This window comes from Kogia breviceps, chromosome 10 (genome assembly GCF_026419965.1).
Source record: "Kogia breviceps isolate mKogBre1 chromosome 10, mKogBre1 haplotype 1, whole genome shotgun sequence".
NCBI lineage: Eukaryota > Metazoa > Chordata > Mammalia > Artiodactyla > Physeteridae > Kogia > Kogia breviceps.
Window position 1 is genome coordinate 75841451 of NC_081319.1, and position 20519 is coordinate 75861969.

Here is a 20519-nt window from a genome sequence, read left to right on the forward strand (position 1 = left end):
GCATAGAAGCAAAAGTTTCTCTAGGGTATATACCAAGAAATGGAGTTTCTGAGTTGTTAGCTTTTGAGCATTTTCAGCTATACTAGATTTTGCCAAGTTAATCTCCAAAATGGTGGTACCAATATACATTCCAACCAGCATTGAAGTAGAGTTCCCATATCTCTACCACTTTGTCAAAACTATATATTGTCAAATTTTTTAAATTTTGCCAACCTGATGTGTATGAATGGCATCTCATCAGTTAAATTTGCACTGCCTTGATTACTGAGTTATCTTATTTCATATTTATTGTATTGGTCATTTAAGTTTTCTCTGAATTTCTTGTTCATACCCTTTACCCATTCTTTTGTTGTTAGGTTATTTGTCTTTTTCTTACTCATTTGTAGGGGCTCTTTACATAATCCTGATCTTTTGTTGCAATATCTTTTCCTAATATGTGACTTATTTTAAGCTTATTTGTGATGCTTCTCCTTGAGCAAAAGCTTTAATTTTAATGTAGCAAAATATATTTTTCTCTTCATGAATTTGTGTCTTATTTAAGAAATTCTTTATTGATAACTGGACATACTCAATTTAATAATACATCAGAAACTATACTGTGGTAGTATAAAAAGAACATTCCCATTCTTAGGAAATGTATACTGAAGTTTTTAGGGATAAGGGGACATTATGCATATAACTTAACCTTCAGTGGTTTTTTGTTTTTGTTTTTTATAATGCTTGTGTGTGTTTGTTTGGAGAAAGAAAGATAATGTGCAAATGATAAAGCAATTGGAATAGAGTGTTTACAGTAGATGAATCCAGGTGTAAAGGAGAAGGTGTTTTTTTTCCCTTTACATTTGTTGCTTCATAGTGTTATTTCAGTTTTTCCCTAAAAAATCAATACTTGTAATCTCTGGTAGTGTCTGCATAGATATACTATATGCATATATAGAATAGAAAGTCCAGAAATAGATACTAGTATGAGGAAAATCTAGGAAACAAGTACATTCTAAGGGAGGAGGAGAGCTTCTTAACCAAAACTAGAACCCCAGGAGTTAGAAAAGAATTTTTTTTTTTTGGCTACATAAAAAATTTGCATAGCAAAATATTATTTAAAATGTCAGTAGACAGTAGATTTAGAAAAATTATTTCTAACACAAAGGACAGACATTTAATGTTTATGATAAACAGAGCACTCATAGATTATCAAATAGGGAGCAAACAACAAAATAGAAAAATGGACATAAGGTATGAAAAGACAGTCACAACAGAGAAGATCTAGGTGGTAAATATATGTAAAAAGAGACTCAAACTCCCTAGTTTAGTAAAGTGACGGAGATTTCATACCCAACAAGATGGAGAAATTAGAGTGATAAAATACCTTGCTGGCAGAGATGCAGAGAATAGAAATACTAGTGTAAAAATAAATTGCTACCATATAATTGGAAAACAATCTAGTAACATCTATTATCTCTCCTAGGAATTTATCTTCTAAAAATATAAGCTCCCGTTAGTGTGTGTACAGAGATGTTCAGTACTACGTTTTCTGTAGCCATAGAAGACTGAAAACAAAGAGACTATGAATGCCCTTCTCTAAAGAATTTCTAAATAAATCCACACCACAGAATATTATGAGTCATTAACAAAAAAAACCCAAAAACTTAACACAAAGATGCGACAGAAAATGTGTAGTATCCCAAATAAAAATCTTTATAAATGTGTATATATATAATACATATAGATGGATAAAGTATGCAGAGGTGTACTGTGTTAATGTGGGTTATGGAGATGGGATGAACTGGTGGGTAGAAAGATGATCCAAGCAAAAAAGGAAAAGGGGGGTAAATTTGTTAAATTAAGTTTTGATAGACTTAAATAGACATTTATCCAAAGATGATATGCAGATTGCCAAAGCACAGGAAAACATGCTCAGTATTACTAATCACTAGGGGAATGCAAGTAAAAACCACAATAACCACCTCATATCCATTACGATGGCTATTAAAAACAAACAACAACAACAAAACAATAACGGAAAATCACAGGTATTGGCAAGGATATGGAAAAATTGGAAGCCTCGTGCACTATTGGTGGGAATGTAAAATGGTGTGACCACTACGGAAAACAGTATGGTGGTTCCTCTAAAAATTAAAAATAGAATTGCCATATGATCCAGCAGTCTTGCTTCTGGGTATATACACAAAAGAATTGAAAGCAGGGTCTCGTGTTCATAACAACATTATTCACAGTAGACAAAAGGTAGAAGCAACTTTAGTGTCTATCAGTGGATGAATGGATAAACAAAGTCTATATACATACAATAGAATATTATTCAGCCTTAAAAAGGAATAAAATTCTGATACATGCTACAGTGTGGATGAACCTTGAGGACATTATGCTAAGTGAAATAGCTAGTCACAAAAAGATATTATAAATAATGTATGATTCTGCTTGTATGAGGTACCTGGAGTGTTCGATGAGTACAGAGTTTTAGTTTCGCAAGACAGAGAGTTCTGGAGACTGGTTATACAACAATGTGTGCTTTACAGAACTTCACACTTAAAAATGGCTAAGTTGGAAAGTTTTGTGTGTATTTACTACAATTTTTTTAAAGTATTGATAACATCACATTTGTGCAGTGAAGTAAATTATTTAAATTAGTGTGTGATTACATTAAAAAATTAGTTTAAAGACATAAAGCCAATTTAAGCATTTAAATAATTTATAATTGGTGGGGCAGATTTTCAAATATAAGACCAAAAATTCAGATTACTTAAAGCTGTAACTTCTTACTTTTTTGTAAGAATGCTAAGATTCCTTCTAGAAAATTAGAATCTGAGTAAAGCAAGCCGCATGGTATTTTTCTTACACACATACAGGAAAAACTCCCCTAGAATGATGAGAGTGTAGCTATATTAAATAAAAATATTAACTTCTTTCTCTAAAATAGCCTTTTTAAGTTTGTTTTTTCATCCTGCCATTTCTTTTTAAGAGGAATACCAGTAGACAGACAAAGCCACTCAAAGTTCAAGTTATGCATTCGTCTATTGTCGCACATCAGAATTTTGGTTTGAAACTTTTGTCTTGGCTGGGAAGTATTATTGGATATTCAGGTAGGTTCATACTTGTGCTAATTGACTTAAAAATGAACTCATATGCCTTTGCAAAACGGTTTTGGAAAAAATAGCAAGTGGAATCGTTTTTTTGCTTTAGTTTCATGTTTTAAAATATCATCTCATAATATCTTTATACATAGAAAAAAATCTGTTTCCCAATTTTGGTCCACGGGATCTTTTTTATATGCATACAGAGGAGTCTGTGTTCAAATAAATGCAGGAAACAGTGGGTTAAACAATTGTAAATGACTATAATATGCTAATAAAACCTTTGGCTCACGGGCCCAGCCGCTGTGCGACATGTGGGAACTTCCCGGATCGGGGCACGAACCTGTATCCCCTGCATCGGCAGGCGGATTCTCAACCACTGCGCCACCAGGGAAGCCCAAAGAACCTATATCTTAATGGCGTATCCTGTGGAATTCTCTTCCACAAAGCAAGCTGTATAATACTACTGTATATAAAACCTAAATGATTAACTGTTTAAAGGATGTCTTTGTTTTGACTTCTATGACTTGTGGTTACTAATAATTTGCAACCCTGAAAATTTGCAAATTTGAAGTTACTGTGTATTTGAGTTTTTGTTTTTCCACAGTCTACAAATTAGATAATCTTTTAAAAGTAGTGATAAACAGAATTAAGAACCTTCACGTCCAATGCCAAAAATACAAGTTTGTTGTGTAACACTGAAGAATAAACTAGGAATAGATCTAAGCTGTCATACTGTTCTTCAGGCAAGAGAAGTGGTTTGAATAAATGACATTCCAATGTTTGCTATAAAGAAAATTTCTAAAACATTTGTATTAAAAGGCTACTAGAAAGAGTAGTGCCACACTGAATGGACAGGTGAAAATATGGAGGTGTGGAAATTTAGGAGAACGTGTTTGTTTAATCTAAATGTCTTTCCAATTCTTTCTCTCATCCTCTTTTTTTTTTTTTTTTTTTTTGGCTTTGGTGTTTTCCATTGGATATCTGTATGCCAAGTACTGTGCTACAGCATTAATGAATAGTATCATGGAAGCAGTTTTCTGCTGAAGATTTTCTTTGAGAAAATTTATTTACCATCAACAATTTAAAGACCTTATCATCTATTATTTAATTCATATATAAAGTCTTCTCTTTAGCCTTGTAAACAATTTCTATTTGGTGACTCTTATAATTAAATTTTAAAGTTACTCTTTTTTTTTCCAATTATTTTGCATGCTTGTAGAAGACTTAAAAACAGTGATTTTAAGTACAAAATATGAAACTAGAAAGTATTAAAGTTCTGGTTTTGTTAATGCTTATATATAGTTTTTAGGTTTAGCATTTAGAATATAAAGGAATTTGCCTTCCAAAGCCCCTCATATAGTAGGTATACATAAGTACATGGTGTATTTTTGTTTAATGAAGAACATTTTGCATAACATTAATAAAATGGACTGGTATATATTAAAGTACAGAGGTAATGTGTTCTTTCTTTTAAATGGTAGCACAATTTTATATTATACCTATCTTCAGTTATCATGGGATATGTAACAATTTTACTGTAGCCTTGTTTAATTAGCAAAGATGCTTAAAGAACCATGTTTATTTCAGTGGCTTTTGGGTTCTTTGTTGTTTATTTAAATTCTTCACAGCATAAGAGGTCATTGCCGTTCTGATACACATGTATTTTGGTATTCTGGAATAAGAGTTGGTGTATAATGCAAGATTTGGAATTTTTCTCCATTTTATGAACATGTTAATAAAATAGTTATATGTTTACTTTTTCTGAATAAATTTGACCTTTAATTTTAAAAAAGTAAGATTCTATAGTAGATCCATTTGAAAATTTCTACTAATATGTCATTTTGTTTTAATATTTGAAGTTACTGTTTCTTGACTACTTTTCTTCTTGTTTTAAGATGGTCTTCGCCGAATTTTATGTCAAGTTGGCTTACAAGAAGGACCAAATGGTGAAAACTCTTCTCTAGTGGATAGGTTGATGCTTAGTGATTCCAAATTGTGGAAAGGTACGTATCTTAACTACTTTTAAGGTATAGGGGAACTTACACAGGTAATTGGGATGTTGGTTTCTTTTTCATTTGGGGAGGTATTTAATATATTTATAGTTTTTAGAATTAACACATGCAGTCTTATTCTTTGGGGAAAAACAGATTTGGGGATCCATGATCCAAATCAAATCACCTTTATGTTTTGTTTGAAAAATATATTTAGAAAAACTGACTAAGGAACACATGTAGAGTGTTGCTCTTGACACTTAAAATACAGTTGATCATATGAAAACTTTGGAAATGTAATTTTTGGCTTGTTTGATATATCCTTATCTTACATCTGCTCTTTTTGTAAAAGGTGCTAGGAGTGTCTATCATCAGTTGTTCATGAGCAGTCTACTTATGGATTTGAAATACAAGAAACTGTTTGCTGTTCGATTTGCAAAGGTAAGTAGTTTCTCACTTTTGAAGATTAACAAAATAGATTGTATACAGAGTAACTGTAGTCCATGATTGTATCCAGTGTTTGTAAAATTAACAGCTGTAATATGTCAGTGCGTTGATTTTAAATTCTAAGAAACTTCATAAATGATCTTTTTATCTTTCATCAATAGAATAAAATTCTAGCAGTGAGGTTTTTCTTGTTTATCATCTGCCATGATAATGTGGATATCCATCTACATAGTGTGTATGATGTGAAATTATAAATGAAGACTTTAAACCTGTGTCATTTAATTTATTCCTATTAAATTTTGTGTAAGAAAAGATAATTTTAGTTGAAACGACCTGTATATTTGGATGTGATTTAAGAATCATAACTCTAAGTTGTCGATATTATTGAATTATGTTCTTCTCCCTTTCAGCAGCATGCAATTAAGTTAACTGCTTGGGTTTTTTATTCACCTGAATTAGGGGTTATTAACCAAGGAAACATACAAGAATCATTTGGGGAACACTTTCAAAATGCATGTGTTTGCGTTCCGTTCTCAAACCTACTGAAGCAGATTCACCAAGAATGGGGCCCAAGCATGTATACTTTGAAAGAGCCATCAGGTGACGCTGATAGGCATCCAGAAGTAATGAAAGTCTGGTTTCATCAGAGACAGTGTAAAGCTACTGTGATTTGGCTCCACCCGTGTACAGTGACGTCCCAGGATTTTAGTAGCTGTTACTCCTGTTTCAGCTCACAAATTGCCATTGTGCTAAAGAAGATTGTACAGTGAATCAATATTTACACAGAGTTTAGGTGGTACATTCCAGTTATCATTCTCATAGAATATCTTATTGACTCCTCCAGCACTGATTTTTCATTATAATCCTTAAACATTGGTCATTGTGGATTAGAGGTGAATCTCCCCCTTGTTGTTTAGAATTACCAGCAGTTGCAGAGAGATTTTATGGAGGATGATCACGAGCGAGCAGTGTCCGTGACTGCTCTGTCTGTCCAGTTCTTCACCGCACCTACTCTGGTGAGTAGTGCTTGCCTTTTCTTTGTAACTGATAGTTGGCACTCCTTGCCTTTTTTTGCCTTCTTAATAGAACTATGAGCGTTTGCAGAGTGATTATGTGACAGATGACCACGACAGAGAGTTTTCAATCGCAGACCTCTCGGTTCAGATTTTCACAGTCCCTTCACTTGTAAGTACTAAAAGACTAAGAAGAATTTTCTTGTTTTCCATTAGAAGAAGTAAAGCCTTAAAATAATAGAGAACTGAGATCTGTATATTCCTGAATAGAAAAATATTTTATTAATGAGTGATCAGACTTCAGATGCCTTCAGTCATACTAGAACATGTATCTTTGAATGTGTAATCTGGAGGGGGAAAGTCATTTGAACTTAATCTGTACTTTCTCATAGTACTTCCCCGAGGTTTTGAACTGATGAGTTAAAATTAAACTCATTAGTTTAACAAATTTATCCATTAGAAACAGCATATTGTGGGAATTCCCTGGCCATCCAATGGTTAAGACTCAGTGCTTTCACTGCCTGCAAGTTCAGTCCCTGGTCGGGGAACTAAAATCCTGCAAGCTGCGTGGTGCAGCCAAAAAAAGAAACAGCATATTGTATATAATCTCACATTCTAAGAAGCCTCCTTTTCCCTGCTAAGGGAAGGGGTAACTAAGGCAATTGAATCATGATGATTGGGTGATCTTGTACGAAGTTTCACTGTTTGTTCCAGGAGGCATCACTATGTTTTAGTTCTATTGAATAATTTATTAATATTTAATTCATTAAAAAAAGTTTACTGAGCACCTATTATTTATTGGGCACAATTCTAGGTTTTGGAAATGAATGGTGAACAGACATGGGCCTTGCGCTCATGGAACTTACAGTAGGGAGGGAAAGACTCACATAAGTGGTAATTAATATTATAATAAAAACTGAAGAGTTCTTTTGTTTTGAGAGAGTAGGAGAGATCTGACCTTTTCCAACAGTTCAGAAGAGGATTCTGTAGGGAAGGTAACTTTATGTAGGAACGTGAAGAGAAATCATGCATAGGAACCAACACTTGAGAAAATCCTGAAGTTACAAAAGGGAAGGGAAGAGAAGGGAAGAAGTACGGTCGAAGATCCTTGAACACGGAGTTAAATGAGACCAGAAACATAGGCAAGGGCCTAATTGTATGGAGTTAAGAGTATTCTACAGTTATTTTATTAACAAGGTGTTATGTTCCAGCTTCTTTTTTTAATGACTGTTTTTTCCCCAGATTATTTTTATGTTCAAGGGTATATTCTAGGACAGTTGAAGCTGTCTGAAGTCTATTTAGCCAGTAATGAGATATTTGGGGCCAAATTAAGGATTTTGGTTTTTCTCTTAAGAACATTGGAAGGCACTGAAGAGTTTTAGGTGGCACTTATATCATCACATTTGGGATTTTTTAAAGATGATGCTTCTTGTAATTTGGAGAACAAATTTGCAGGAGCAGTAGTGGATGTGGGAAACCTGTGGGGATTGTTTCAGCCGGTATAGAAGTTGTGAGAGTTGTGTAAGTAGTGAAATCTACTGATGGGCCACATGTTGGGTTTGAGGAATATTAGATTTGGTGAGTGATTGGTTGTTGGGTTTGAGGGGAAAATATAAAGGTGATTTCTGGGTTTCTGACTTTTGTAACCAAGTGGAGAATGAGTAGAACTTACAAAAAGGGAAAGTGTTGCTTTCAGTTTAGTCAGGGATGAGTTTGAGAAGCCTCTGAGACAATCCCATGTGTATTCAAATCTGTTTCTCTCCTCCCTTGATCCTTTTGTCCATTTCCATGCCAATACACAGTTTTAATAATATTAGCTTACTATTCCATTTTGATATTTTATAGAGCTAAATCTTCTTTCATTATTCTTTTCAAAAAAATTCTTAATTATTTTAGGCTTTTTTTTTTTTTTTTTTTTTTTTTTTTTGCGGTACGTGGGCCTCTCACTGCTGTGGCCTCTACCGTTGCGGAGCACAGGCTCCGGACGCGCAGGCCCAGCAGCCATGGCTCATGGGCCTAGCCGCTCCATGGCATGTGGGATCTTCCCGGGCACGAACCTGTGTCCACCGCATCAGCAGGCGGATTCCCAACCATTGCGCCACCAGGGAAGCCCAGGCTTTTCTTTAAAGAAGAACTAAAATCAGTTTGTCAATTTCAGAAACCACATTAGGGTTTTTGACTGAAAAGATGTTGTATTTATAGATAATATGGGAAGAACTGATATCTTTGCAATATTGAGTATCCCCATCTAGGAACATAACTTGTCCTAAAAGTGTTTATGTTTTATATTTTTGACACTGTTGTAAATTATTCACATTTTTAATCTCACTACGGCTAATATGTAAGAAAACTACTGATTTTTATATATCCATCTTGTATCAGTCTGGTTTTCGTATTAACATTTTCTCTAATATTTTGTGTTGATTCCTTGGAGTTTCTAGTTAATCTACAAATAATAATTTTTGGTTTTTTCTGATATTTCAACCTTTTATGTTTCTTGTCTGACTCCTTTAGTTAGAAGCACTAGAAAAATAACATGTATTCATTTATTCAGAGCATATTTATTTAGCACCTTTATTAACTAGGCACTGTTTGGGGCTCTGGAGATAAATATAGCAGTAAACAAAAAAGACAAAAGACCCTGTTCCCATGGGATTTATAGTGCAATTGGGGAGAGACAGATGTATATTAATATTTACATATTTATATATTTATTATAAATCAAATGTTGAGAAGTGCTGTAAAGTAGGAAAGCAGGTTAAGGGGTTAGAGAGTGACAGTGGAAGGGTCATATTTTATACAAGGTTATCAAAAAAGGCCTCTCTCTCAGAGATGTGGTGTTTGAACAGAGACGTGAGGGAGTGAGTGATGTGACTAACTGGTGAAAGAGCCTCCTAGGCAGAGGGAACAGCAAGTGCAAAGTTCTGAGATGAATGTGCACTTGGCATTTTGGAAGAAAGAACCCAGAACAGGCCAGTGTTGCTAGAGTGAGTGAGGAAGAGAATGATCCATGAGGTCATTGAGTCTGGGGATAAGGGGAACATGGGAGTGGATTAGTGCCAGACCTTGAAGGCCATTGTAATACAAGTACTTATATTTTTTGTGTAAAGAAAGTAGAAAAAGGGAAATAGTAAAGAACAGAAATTAATAAAATAAAGTAAATGTACAAAAAAGATTTTTCTTTGAAAAAAAAGGGGATGGGGGTAGATCTCTAGAAAGTCTAATAAGAAAAACAAAATTTTTTATTTAAAAAGGACTACAAAAAACTACAAATCTTACAGATTTTAAATAGAAAATAGGCAATATTAGGATCAAATTAATATAATAGGAAATTTGAATGAAATTAACAAATCCCTAAGAAAAAAACACAGGTCATTAGAAGAGAAACAAGAAATAGAAATTTTTAATTAATATAAAAATCTTCTCACAAAGAAGTCCCCAGGCCCAAAGGCTATACCGGGGAATTCTTCCAAATATTTAAGAAAAAAATAATACCTGTCTTATATAACTTTTTCTAAAGTCCTCTGTAATCTTGATACCAGAACCCAACAATTACAAGAAAAGAAAATTACCATTTAATCTCTCTCACAAATGAGGTTGCACAAATTGAATCAAGCAATATAGAAAACGGATAATACATCACAACCAAGTTTGGTTTTATTTCCTTAACGCAAGAGTAGTATACCATTTGAAAAAAAAAACTGGCGTAATTCAACTTATTAATAGACAAAAAGGAGAGAAAAGATCATATTAGATGCTTTTCCTGAATTCATGATTTAAAACAAATGAAAAATACCTCATAGCAAATGAAATAGGAATGAAAGAATTTATTTTATCTGATAAAATACCTGAAAACAAAGCAAAAAGTAAAAACCCAAAGCAAACATTATGCTTGATGGCGAAATAGTAAAAGCTTTTCCCTGAGACCAGAGTTTTTTCTTAAGTCAGTCAAATCACATATACTCATTTAATTGTCTCAAAATTGACTAATATAGCAAACTAGAAGGAAAATCCTTTTACTTAACTTGTCAACACCTCCCCTCCTTCGAACTTGAACTTAGTCTTCACTGTCTAGGAAAATTAACAGAAATTAATCCTATTGACTTTTGAGCTTTTGGGGGCCTAAGTCCTGGCAATGGGATGATGATTTAAGAGTTTTTCAAAGGTATGTTTAACTATATCGATTTTCTCCTTATCTGATGACTTTACAACTTAACCTCTACATTAGAATACTTAGACATCTAACTTCTGCATTGTTTTGTCTTCTTTGAGGGGCTTGGTGATATCAGTCAAAATTTATAATGTATATACACCTTAACACAGTAATTTCACTTCTAGGAAATTATCCTATAAATATCCTTGCAACTGTACATAGTAGATATTTGTTGCAGTATCTTTTGTGATAAATAGCATAAGACTGGGGAAAACCCAAATATCTCACCAGTAAGGGCCTGGCTAATAAAGTATGATAGAAAAGAGTACTGGGGATAATTAAAAAGAATGAGGGAATTTATATGAACTGGTATGGGACAATCTCCAAAATATATCAAGTGAAAAAACCAAGTGCAGAACAGTGTTTATAATATGCTATCCTTTGGGCAAGGGGGGAGACCATTATACATACCCACACCTATATCTACTTAATAACAGTTATCCATGTACAATAAATGTAGATATGTGTGTATATATATGCATACACGTATATATTATATACACACCGTCTCTGGAAGTATATGCAAGAAAACTGCTAACAGAGATTGCCTTTGCAAGGGGGACTTTGGGAGCTAGGAGACTTAACTTTTTACCTGTTTTTTTGCATCATTTAAGTGTATTTGCTTATTCAAAAATACATTAATATGTATATCTGTATATAGAAAGAAAAACAAAAAAATAAATCTCAACTAAGATTAAGAGGAAATATGGTTTCATACTGAGTTCTACAGAATCTGTGATATAAACCTGTGGATCCTAGAATAATTATACCATACCATTATAGGTGTCTAAATGTCTCAGTTAAGGAAAATTTGCAGCCTGGTTCAGATCCCCCACCCTGAGTTGTCTTTGAATAATGAGCCTTGGATCTGTCTTCTTACATTCTGGCATCTTTCTCCGTGATATAATTGTTGCTTCATACGCGTGGCAATTGGAGTAAGTAATTGTTATTTAGAAATACACAAAAATGCATTTATGTTACATAGTTGTGTTGAAAAAGGTATAAACTGAAAGAGCTAACCAATGTTGGTGACTTTTTTTTTTTTTTTTTTTTTTTAGCTTTATGGTAAATAGTTTTTTATTACCGTGTACTGTGATATACTTTGTCCTAGGCTCGGATGCTCATCACAGAAGAAAACCTAATGACCATTATCATTAAGACTTTTATGGATCATTTGAGACATCGAGATTCCCAGGGCAGGTTTCAGTTTGAACGATATACTGCTTTACAAGCCTTCAAGTTTAGGAGAGTTCAGAGCCTTATTTTAGATCTTAAGTAAGTTTTCACTTAATTATTGAACCAGTTGCAACTTGTAAAAGGTCATTGTTTGTCCATATATTCATTGCTGTTTTTGTCTTGTTCAGGTATGTGTTAATTAGCAAACCAACTGAATGGTCAGATGATCTGAGGCAGAAGTTCCTAGAAGGATTTGATGCCTTTTTGGAATTACTCAAATGTATGCAGGTATGTATAAGCTGATACATTTCAAAAGTGAAACATTTACTTTCCCCCTTTTTTGGTTCTCTGAACTAAATACCTTTCTGTCTATGCATTTGTTTCATACTGAGCACATTTTTAAAAGAATAATTTGGATAGCTACAATTTGGATCAAGAAGCTCCTCTTAATTGGAAACTCTTAGAAAGGTGTAGAATGCATGAGATCCCAGCAGAGGTTCTGACATCTGCTGTACTTTGTTTATTCTTTTGGTTACCGTTAATGTTCTTTCCTTGGGGGTTGCAGATTGTTTTGTTTTGTTTTGTTTTGAATATGCTTACATGGAAGTATTGTCAAATTAGTTATTTAGGGGCTTCCATGGTGGCGCAGTGGTTGAGAATCTGCCTGCTAATGCAGGGGACACGGGTTCGAGCCCTGGTCTGGGAGGATCCCACATGCCGTGGAGCAACTAGGCCCGTGAGCCACAACTACTGAGCCTGCACGTCTAGACCCTGTGCTCCGCAACAAGAGAGGCTGCGATTGTGAGAGGCCCGTGCACCGCGATGAAGAGTGGCCCCCTCTTACCACAACTAGAGAAAGCCCTCGCACAGAAATGAAGACCCAACACAGCAAAAATAAATTAATTAATAAACTCCTACCCCCAACATCTTCTTTTAAAAAAAAGAATTAGTTATTTAGGAAACTATAATGTTTGTCTTCTTAATGTTTCCATATTTTTCTTTCATTGATACCATATTTATATGATATAGTATAGAACTCTCCCCATTTAATTTTCTTTTTGGAAACACTTCTGTGTACAAAATAGAATCTAGAAGCAGAAACTGGTATATAGTTAACCAGTTTTTTGTTGTTTTGGTTTTGTTTGGGGCCATGCCTCAAGGCTTGTGGGATTTTAGTTCCCCAACCAGGAATTAAATCTGGCAGTGAGGGCTTCCCTGGTGGCACAGTGGTTGAGAGTTCGCCTGCTGATGCAGGGCACACGGGTTCGTGCCCCGGTCTGGGAAGATCCCGCATGCCGCGGAGCGGCTGGGCCTGTGAGCTATGGCCGCTGAGCCTGCACGTCCGGAGCCTGTGCTCCGCAACGGGAGAGGCCACAACAGTGAGAGGCCCACGTACCGCAAAAAAAAAAAAAAAAAAAAAATCTGGCAGTGAGAGCACAGGGTCCTAACCACTGGACTGCCAGGGAATTCCCCTAACTGTAAAAAGATAGATGATGTTTCAGAAAATCTGAGGGATATCATTATGATTCCTTTAGTAGCTTTCTGGCTTTCTTAAGAAAGGGATAAGCAAAGTTAACCTATCATTTTTAGGATATATTCTACTTCCCATGTTGGTGGCGGTTTCTGGGTGTTTTATTATAGTACTTCTGTTTTTTCCTTGTACCTATAGAAACAGTATCTACCTTGGTCATTTTGAATACTTGAAGTGTCCTGTATTTTCTATTATTTTTAATCAGTTCCAATGCACCAGGGTAGTTAGGCTAGTTTCTAAAAAAGTTATATTCTTTTGTATTAAAAGCTATTTATCTTTTTCTTGTTTTGCTTTCTTTCAGTCTCTATGAAAACTTTATTTATTTATTTATTGCTGCATTGGGTCTTTTTTTGTTAACATCCTAATTGGAGTATAATTGCTTTACAATGGTGTGTTAGTTTCTGCTTTACAACAAAGTGAATCAGTTATACATATACATATGTTCCCATATCTCTTCCCTCTTGTGTCTCCCTCCCTCCCACCCCCCTTACCCCACCCCTCTAGGTGGTCACAAACCACCTAACTGATCTCCCTGTGCCATGCGGCTGCTTCCCACTTACATTGGGTCTTCGTTTCTGTGCGCGGGCTTTCTCTAGTTGCAGCGAGCGGGGGCTACCCTTTGTTGCAGTGCACGGGCTTCTCATTGTGGTGGCTTCTCTTGTTGCAGAGCACAGACTCTAGTCACACAGGCTTCAGTAGTTGTGGCTCATGGGCTCTAGAAAGCAGGCTCAGTAGTTGTGGCGCACGGGCTTTGTTGCTCCACAGCACGTGGGATCTTCCCAGATCAGGGCTCAAACCTGTGTCCCCTGCCTTGGCAGGTGGATTCTTAACCACTGCGCCACCAGGGAAGCCCTATGAAAACTTCTAGTTACAGATTACAAATAAATATAAAAATTTTATTTTAGTATATTATAAAACATATTTATAAATTCAATAGCATTTTAAAAGTCTGTCAAGTTTCTTCTGACAGTTTTTTCTATGGATGATAGAACTAAAAAGGGATTTGAAGGATTGTTGCAGTGAAGTATATACATTTTATTGTCTAAACATATAGAAGATTGCCTCTAAAATAAGTTGTTCTATATTTTACTGGGATTTTTTATTTACAAAATTTTAGAGAGGGCTTCCTTGGTGGCGCAGTGGATGAGAGTCTGCTGCCGATGCAGGCAACACGGGTTTGTGCCCCGGTCCAGGAAGATCCCACGTGCCGCGGAGCGGCTAGGCCTGTGAGCCATGGCCGCTGAGTCTGCGCATCCGGAGCCTGTGCTCCGCAACTGGAGAGGCCACAACAGTGAGAGGCCCGTGTACCGCAAAAAAAAAAAAAAAAAAATTTAGAGAACGTTATATAAACGTGTTATTTAAGAAGTTGGACTTCTCATACCACTAGAAACTTCCTGTTAGAGCTTTTACTTTATATGTCTTTGTAATATTTCTTCTGCATTATTTCTTAAGTTTCGATGTAAAAGAACAGAAGTAATTTTAGTTTATTTAAAAATCTTTTCATTTATTTTAAGGGAATGGATCCAGTTACACGTCAAGTAGGACAGCATATTGAAATGGAACCAGAGTGGGAAGCAGCCTTCACTCTACAAATGAAATTAACACATGTCATTTCAATGATGCAGGACTGGTGTGCTTTAGATGTGAGTCTCTTCTGGGCTCAGGGATAGGAGATAAATGGAGGAGAGACAGAGATAAGCAATTTCCTAAGTAAAATCTGAGGCAGTTTGGAGAGGATAGTGGTGATATGTTCATAAAACAGCATATTTTCTGCTTTCACCTGTATATTCAGTAAAAGTTCAAATTCTGAAACCTTAGAAAAACTCTTGGAAGATAAAGGAGTATATAATCCACACTCTCTTCTTTTATGTTACTATCTTTTTTATATATATATAATCCCATCAAGATTTTGAGCATATGAAAAGAAGTTTATAAATTTATCCAAAAATGAAATTTAACTATTGGTACATTTATCCTATGTCTTAAAATTATTTTGGCCATCCTTTGGCTATAAAATCTAGATGAGAGTTTGTGTAAGTTGGGAGGTCAGAGAAGGCTTCTGTGAGATCTGAACTATGTGTCAAGAGTTAACTGATCAAAGAGTACAGAATATTCCTGACTGAGGGACAGCTGCATCATGCTCTCTCATGGGAACAAGTACGGTTGTTCCAGGAGCTGTGAGAAGGCTCTGGTCGGAACAGAGGTTGAAAATAGAGAAGTAAACAGGTGCCTGGCTTTGCAGGGCCTTGGAAGCCATGGAAAGAAGTTTGAATTTTATTCTAATTAAAGTGGGATGCCATTCGACACTCCCAAGCAGAGAAGTGACATGATCCAATTTACATGTTTTTAAAAGTTACTCTGTGTGGAAAATGGATGGAGGAGGGTAAGAGTAGAAGCACGGAGTTCAGTGGAGACATGTTGGCTTTCCTTTGAGTTACTGGAAATAATCAGTGGTCAGGTTTGAGAGAAATTTAGATGAAATTGCCAGCTTGGTAGTAGACTGGACAACCAAGATGAGGAAAACAGAGAGCCCAGAAATAAATCCACACATTATGGTCAATTAATCCACGACAAAGGAGACAAGAATATGCAATGGAAAAAAGATGGTCTCTTCAGCAAGTGGTGCTGGGGAAACTGGACAGCTACATATAAAAGAATGAAATTAGGACATTTCCTCACACCATATACAAAAATGAACTCAAATTAGATTAAAGACCTAAATGTAAGACTGAAAACCATAAAGCTTCTAGAAGAAAATATAGGCAGAACACTCTTTGACATAAATCATAGCAACATTTTTTTTTGGATCTGTCTCCTAAGGCAAAGGAAACAAAAGCAAAAAAGAAACAAATGGGACCTAATTAAACTTAAAAGCTTTTGCACAACAAAGGAAACCATCCACAAAACAAAGAGACAGCCTACTGAGTGGGAGAAAATATTTGCAAATGATATGCCCAATAAGGGGTTATTATCCAAAATATATAAATAGCTCAATATCAAAAAAGCAAACAGCCCAATTTTAAAATGGGCAGAAAACCTGAATTCAGAAGACCTGAATTTTTCCAAAGAAGACATACAGATGATCAATAGGCACACGAAAATATTCTCAACACCGCTAATCATTGGAGAAATGCAAGTCAGAACCACAGTGAGATATCACATCACACCTGTCAGAATGGCTGTCATCAAAAAGACCACAGATAACAAATGTTGGCGAGGATATGGAGAAAATGAACCCTTGTACACTGTTAGTATGGATATAAACTGGTGTACTGTGGAAAACAGTATGGAGTTTCTTCAAAAAACTAAAAATAAAACCACCATATAATAGTAATTCCACTTCTGGGTATTTATCTGAAGAAAACAGGAACACTAATTCAAAAAGATACATGTACCCCAGTGTTCATAGCAGCATTATTTTCTTTCTGACTCACTTCACTTTGTATGATAGTCTCTAGGTCCATCCATGTCTCTACAAATAACCCAATTTCCTTTTTATGGCTGAGTAATATTCCATTGTATATATATGTACCACATCTTCTTTATCCATTCCTCTGTGTGAAGTAAGTCAGAAAGAGAAAAACAAATTTCATATATTAAAGCATTATTTACAATTGCTGAGATATGGAAGCAGCCTAAGTGTCCATCAGTAGATGAGTGGATGAAGAAGATGTGGGAATGTGTGTGTGTGCAGGGGTGTGTGATGGAATATTACTCAGCTATAAAAAGGAATGAAATTTTGTCATTCGCAACAACATGGATGGACCCTGGAGGGTATTATGCTTAGTGAAATAAGTCAAACAGAGAAAGACAAATCCTGTATGTTATCACTCATATGTGGAATCTAAAAAAAAAAACAACTAGTGAATATAACAAAACAGAAACAGAATCACAGATATAGAGAACAACCTAGTGGTTACCAGCGGGGAGAAGGAAGGTGGGGAGAGGCAAGATAGGGGGGATTAAGAGGTACAAACCACTGTGTATAAAATAAATAAGCTACAAGGATTATGCTATAGCACAAGGAATATAGCTGATATTTTAAAATAGCTATAAATGGAATATAATCTATAAAAATTTTGTGTCACTATCTGTACACCTCTAACTAATGTAATATTGTAAAACAGCTATCCCTCAATTTAAAAAAAAAATAGGGAATGAGGGAAAGGAGGATTTTGGAATGACTTCTAGATTTCTACAGCTCTATAAAGATGTCATTTACTGAGACAGGGCCCTGGAAGAGGGAGCAAGTTGGGAAGAAAAGATTGAGTTTAATTTTGCCCATATTGATATTTGAAGTACTTATACATCGTTGAATTTGAGGTGCTTGGTTAATGTTGTAGAAACCTTTGAGTAACTTAGAGAAAACCGTCTTTTTTAGGAAAAAGTATTAATTGAAGCGTACAAGAAATGCCTTGCTGTATTGACGCAATGTCACGGTGGTTTTACTGATGGTGAACAGCCAGTCACATTAAGCATTTGTGGACATTCAGTGGAAACTATCAGATACTGTGTTTCCAAAGAAAAAGTTAGCATTCACCTTCCAGTTTCTCGCCTACTTGCAGGTAAAGCATTTCTCCCTAAAAGAGAACCCTGAAATTGTCTTTTAAATTGTTGTTTGTGGTTAATGTTTATTGAATACCTACAATGCATTTTTCTGAGAGTTTCACATGCATTAACTTATTTAATCATCACAGCCTATGAGGTGGGTATTGTTTTTAGGCTTATCACAAATGGGAAGACTGAGACATGGAGGTGGTTCACTTAGCATCACACCGCAACAAGTCAGAGTAGGGATTTTGAGGTGGTTTGGCACCAGAAACCATGTTGGTAATGACCATACCATAGTGCTTCTTCAGACTTCTTAACTACATATACCACATGTTTTATTGTTTATCTCAACCCAGCTTCAAAATCTGTGTTGTTAGGATTCATATTGGTCTATCACTTAAGTGATTGCTAATAAATTGAAACCACCCTATACTTCCTCTCTCTCTAAACTGTTTCTTATTTATTGATAACCTTTTTAATCAGCAGGTTGGAGTGAGTCCCAAATTGGGGTGATAAGATTGTAAAAAGCATTCTCTGTTTAGACAACAACATAAACAGGACCATTAATTCTTAGTTAACAGAATTAACTAAGGTTGAGCTATAAAAGACCCCTTTGCAGTTAGGGACTAAAGAGGCTTTGATCCTAAACTGGAAGTTCTGGGGAACTGAATTCGAGGTCAGGATCAGTGCAGACCGTGAATTCCATGGCCAGTTCTCTGTTCAGTTGCCAGGAGAGCCGCTCACTACTTTACTTTAAATGGAACAAACTCCATGATCCAGTGGAATATGACTCTTAAAATTGGTATACAAATTGCTTTGATAGTTATATAGCTGCTTCTACTATGTTTGTATGTCTAACATTTACTTCTGTAAAATGTCATCAGTGTATGTTGGTACATGTAATTAAGACTCCAGTTCAAGTGTGCCTTTAATTCTGAGGTTCATGAGAATAACAATTGAAAAGCTTCATTTATGGATACAATTCATTTTATATCTTAATGTGTAACATGATAGGTTCTCAAAGAGAAACAGAAAAGTTAGCTATAAAGTTGAGTGAATATTAAGGTTTGTTTTTTTTTTTTTATCTGAATGATTTTCACATATAGAAATACTTTTTATTTGTTCTCCATACAGGTTTGCATGTATTGGTAAGCAAAAGTGAAGTGGCATATAAATTTCCAGAGCTCCTACCTCTAGTAAGTAGTGCTGACATTTAAAAGTAGATATCTATTATAAACCTCCGGTTAGATAATAAGTCATGGGAATATAATATCCAGCATAAGGAATATGGTCAATAATATCATAATAACTTTGTATGGAGACAGATGGTTACTAGACTTATCACGGTGATCATTTCCTAATGTATGCAAATATCAAATCATTATGTAGTACACCTGAAACTAACATAATACTATACATCAACTATATTTCAGTAATCAACAAACAAATAAATAAAAGTAAATATTTACTATGTTCCACGTACTTGAAACCACTTTGAAACAAACTACTAGGGTTCTCCAGAGAAACAGAGCCAATAAAGATTGAGTGAATGAGTGAGTGAGTGAGTGTGTGTGTGTTTGTGTGTGTGTAGGAGACAGAGACTGATTTATTGTAGGGAATTGATGCACATAGTCATGGGGCTTGGCAAGTTGAAATAAGCCCAGCAACCTAGCAGGCTAAGAGTTTAAGAGTTGATGTCACAGTCTGAAGTCCAAAGGCAATGTGGAAGCAGAATTTCTTCATCCTTGGGGAAGCCTCAGTCTTTTCTCTTAAGGCCTTCAACTAATTGGATGAGGCTTACCCATATCATGGAGAGTAATCTGCTTTACTCAAAGTCTACTGATTTAAATACTGATCATATCTACAAAATGCCTTCACGGCAACATCTACATTGGTGTTAATCAAAAATTGGGTACCATGGCCCAGCCAAGTTGACACATAAAACTAACTATCACACAAACAAACCTTAAAATAATTTTGACTTGTGTTTTATTTAAAGCTTACACCCCTATAAACCAATCTTCTTTATAGAGTTCAGATTTTTGTGGTTTTTTTTGTATACACAGAGTGAACTTAGCCCACCCATGTTGATAGAACACCCTCTTAGATGCCTTGTTTTATGTGCCCAAGTTCATGCAGGAATGTGGAGAAGAAATGGTTTCTCTCTTGTAAATCAAGTAAGTGTTTTTTAATTCTACAAAGTTTTCAGTCCATTCTTTACCTTCTATGAAGGTTATAATTTTCAGTGTACTTAGTCACTGAAAGTCACCTATATTAAAACTGTTTGTGACCCCTGGAAACAACCTTAAAAGAATTTTTTTTAAAAAACTGTTTAACAAAAGAAATGTAACCTTAAACCAAAAAGTTTTTTAGAGCTTTTTTTCATATTTTGTTAAGAAACAATATCAAAGTAGAAATGAGCTATTTTCACTTGCAGTCAGTTTTAGAACAAAGTTGGATATCTTTAAAACATAAAAAATCTGGATTTCACTTACTTAAATTAAATTG

General features: G+C 35.1%; 1 protein-coding gene across 10 annotated transcripts in view; it reads left to right on the forward strand.

Moving 5' to 3' along the window:
* UBR2 (ubiquitin protein ligase E3 component n-recognin 2) overlaps positions 1 to 20519 on the forward strand; it is a 114786-nt gene that overhangs the window by 44207 nt on the left and 50060 nt on the right. For 7 of the 10 annotated variants that reach the window (XR_010835098.1, XR_010835099.1, XR_010835100.1 and 4 more), the window contains exons 8-17: positions 2975 to 3095; positions 4985 to 5092; positions 5433 to 5521; positions 6614 to 6712; positions 11865 to 12028; positions 12118 to 12217; positions 14975 to 15103; positions 17842 to 18025; positions 19146 to 19207; positions 20078 to 20188. Coding sequence is in view for 7 of the 10 variants with exons in the window: in XM_067006224.1 (XP_066862325.1) it covers positions 2975 to 3095; positions 4985 to 5092; positions 5433 to 5521; positions 6614 to 6712; positions 11865 to 12028; positions 12118 to 12217; positions 14975 to 15103; positions 17842 to 18025; positions 19146 to 19207; positions 20078 to 20188 (1167 nt within the window). In the remaining 3 variants the exon portion in view is untranslated. Of the gene's footprint in view, positions 1 to 2974; positions 3096 to 4984; positions 5093 to 5432; positions 5522 to 6444; positions 6544 to 6613; positions 6713 to 11864; positions 12029 to 12117; positions 12218 to 14974; positions 15104 to 17841; positions 18026 to 19145; positions 19208 to 20077; positions 20189 to 20519 lie in introns of all 10 variants that reach the window. The other 3 variants (XM_059075625.2, XM_067006225.1, XM_067006228.1) reach the window with 1 other exon arrangement.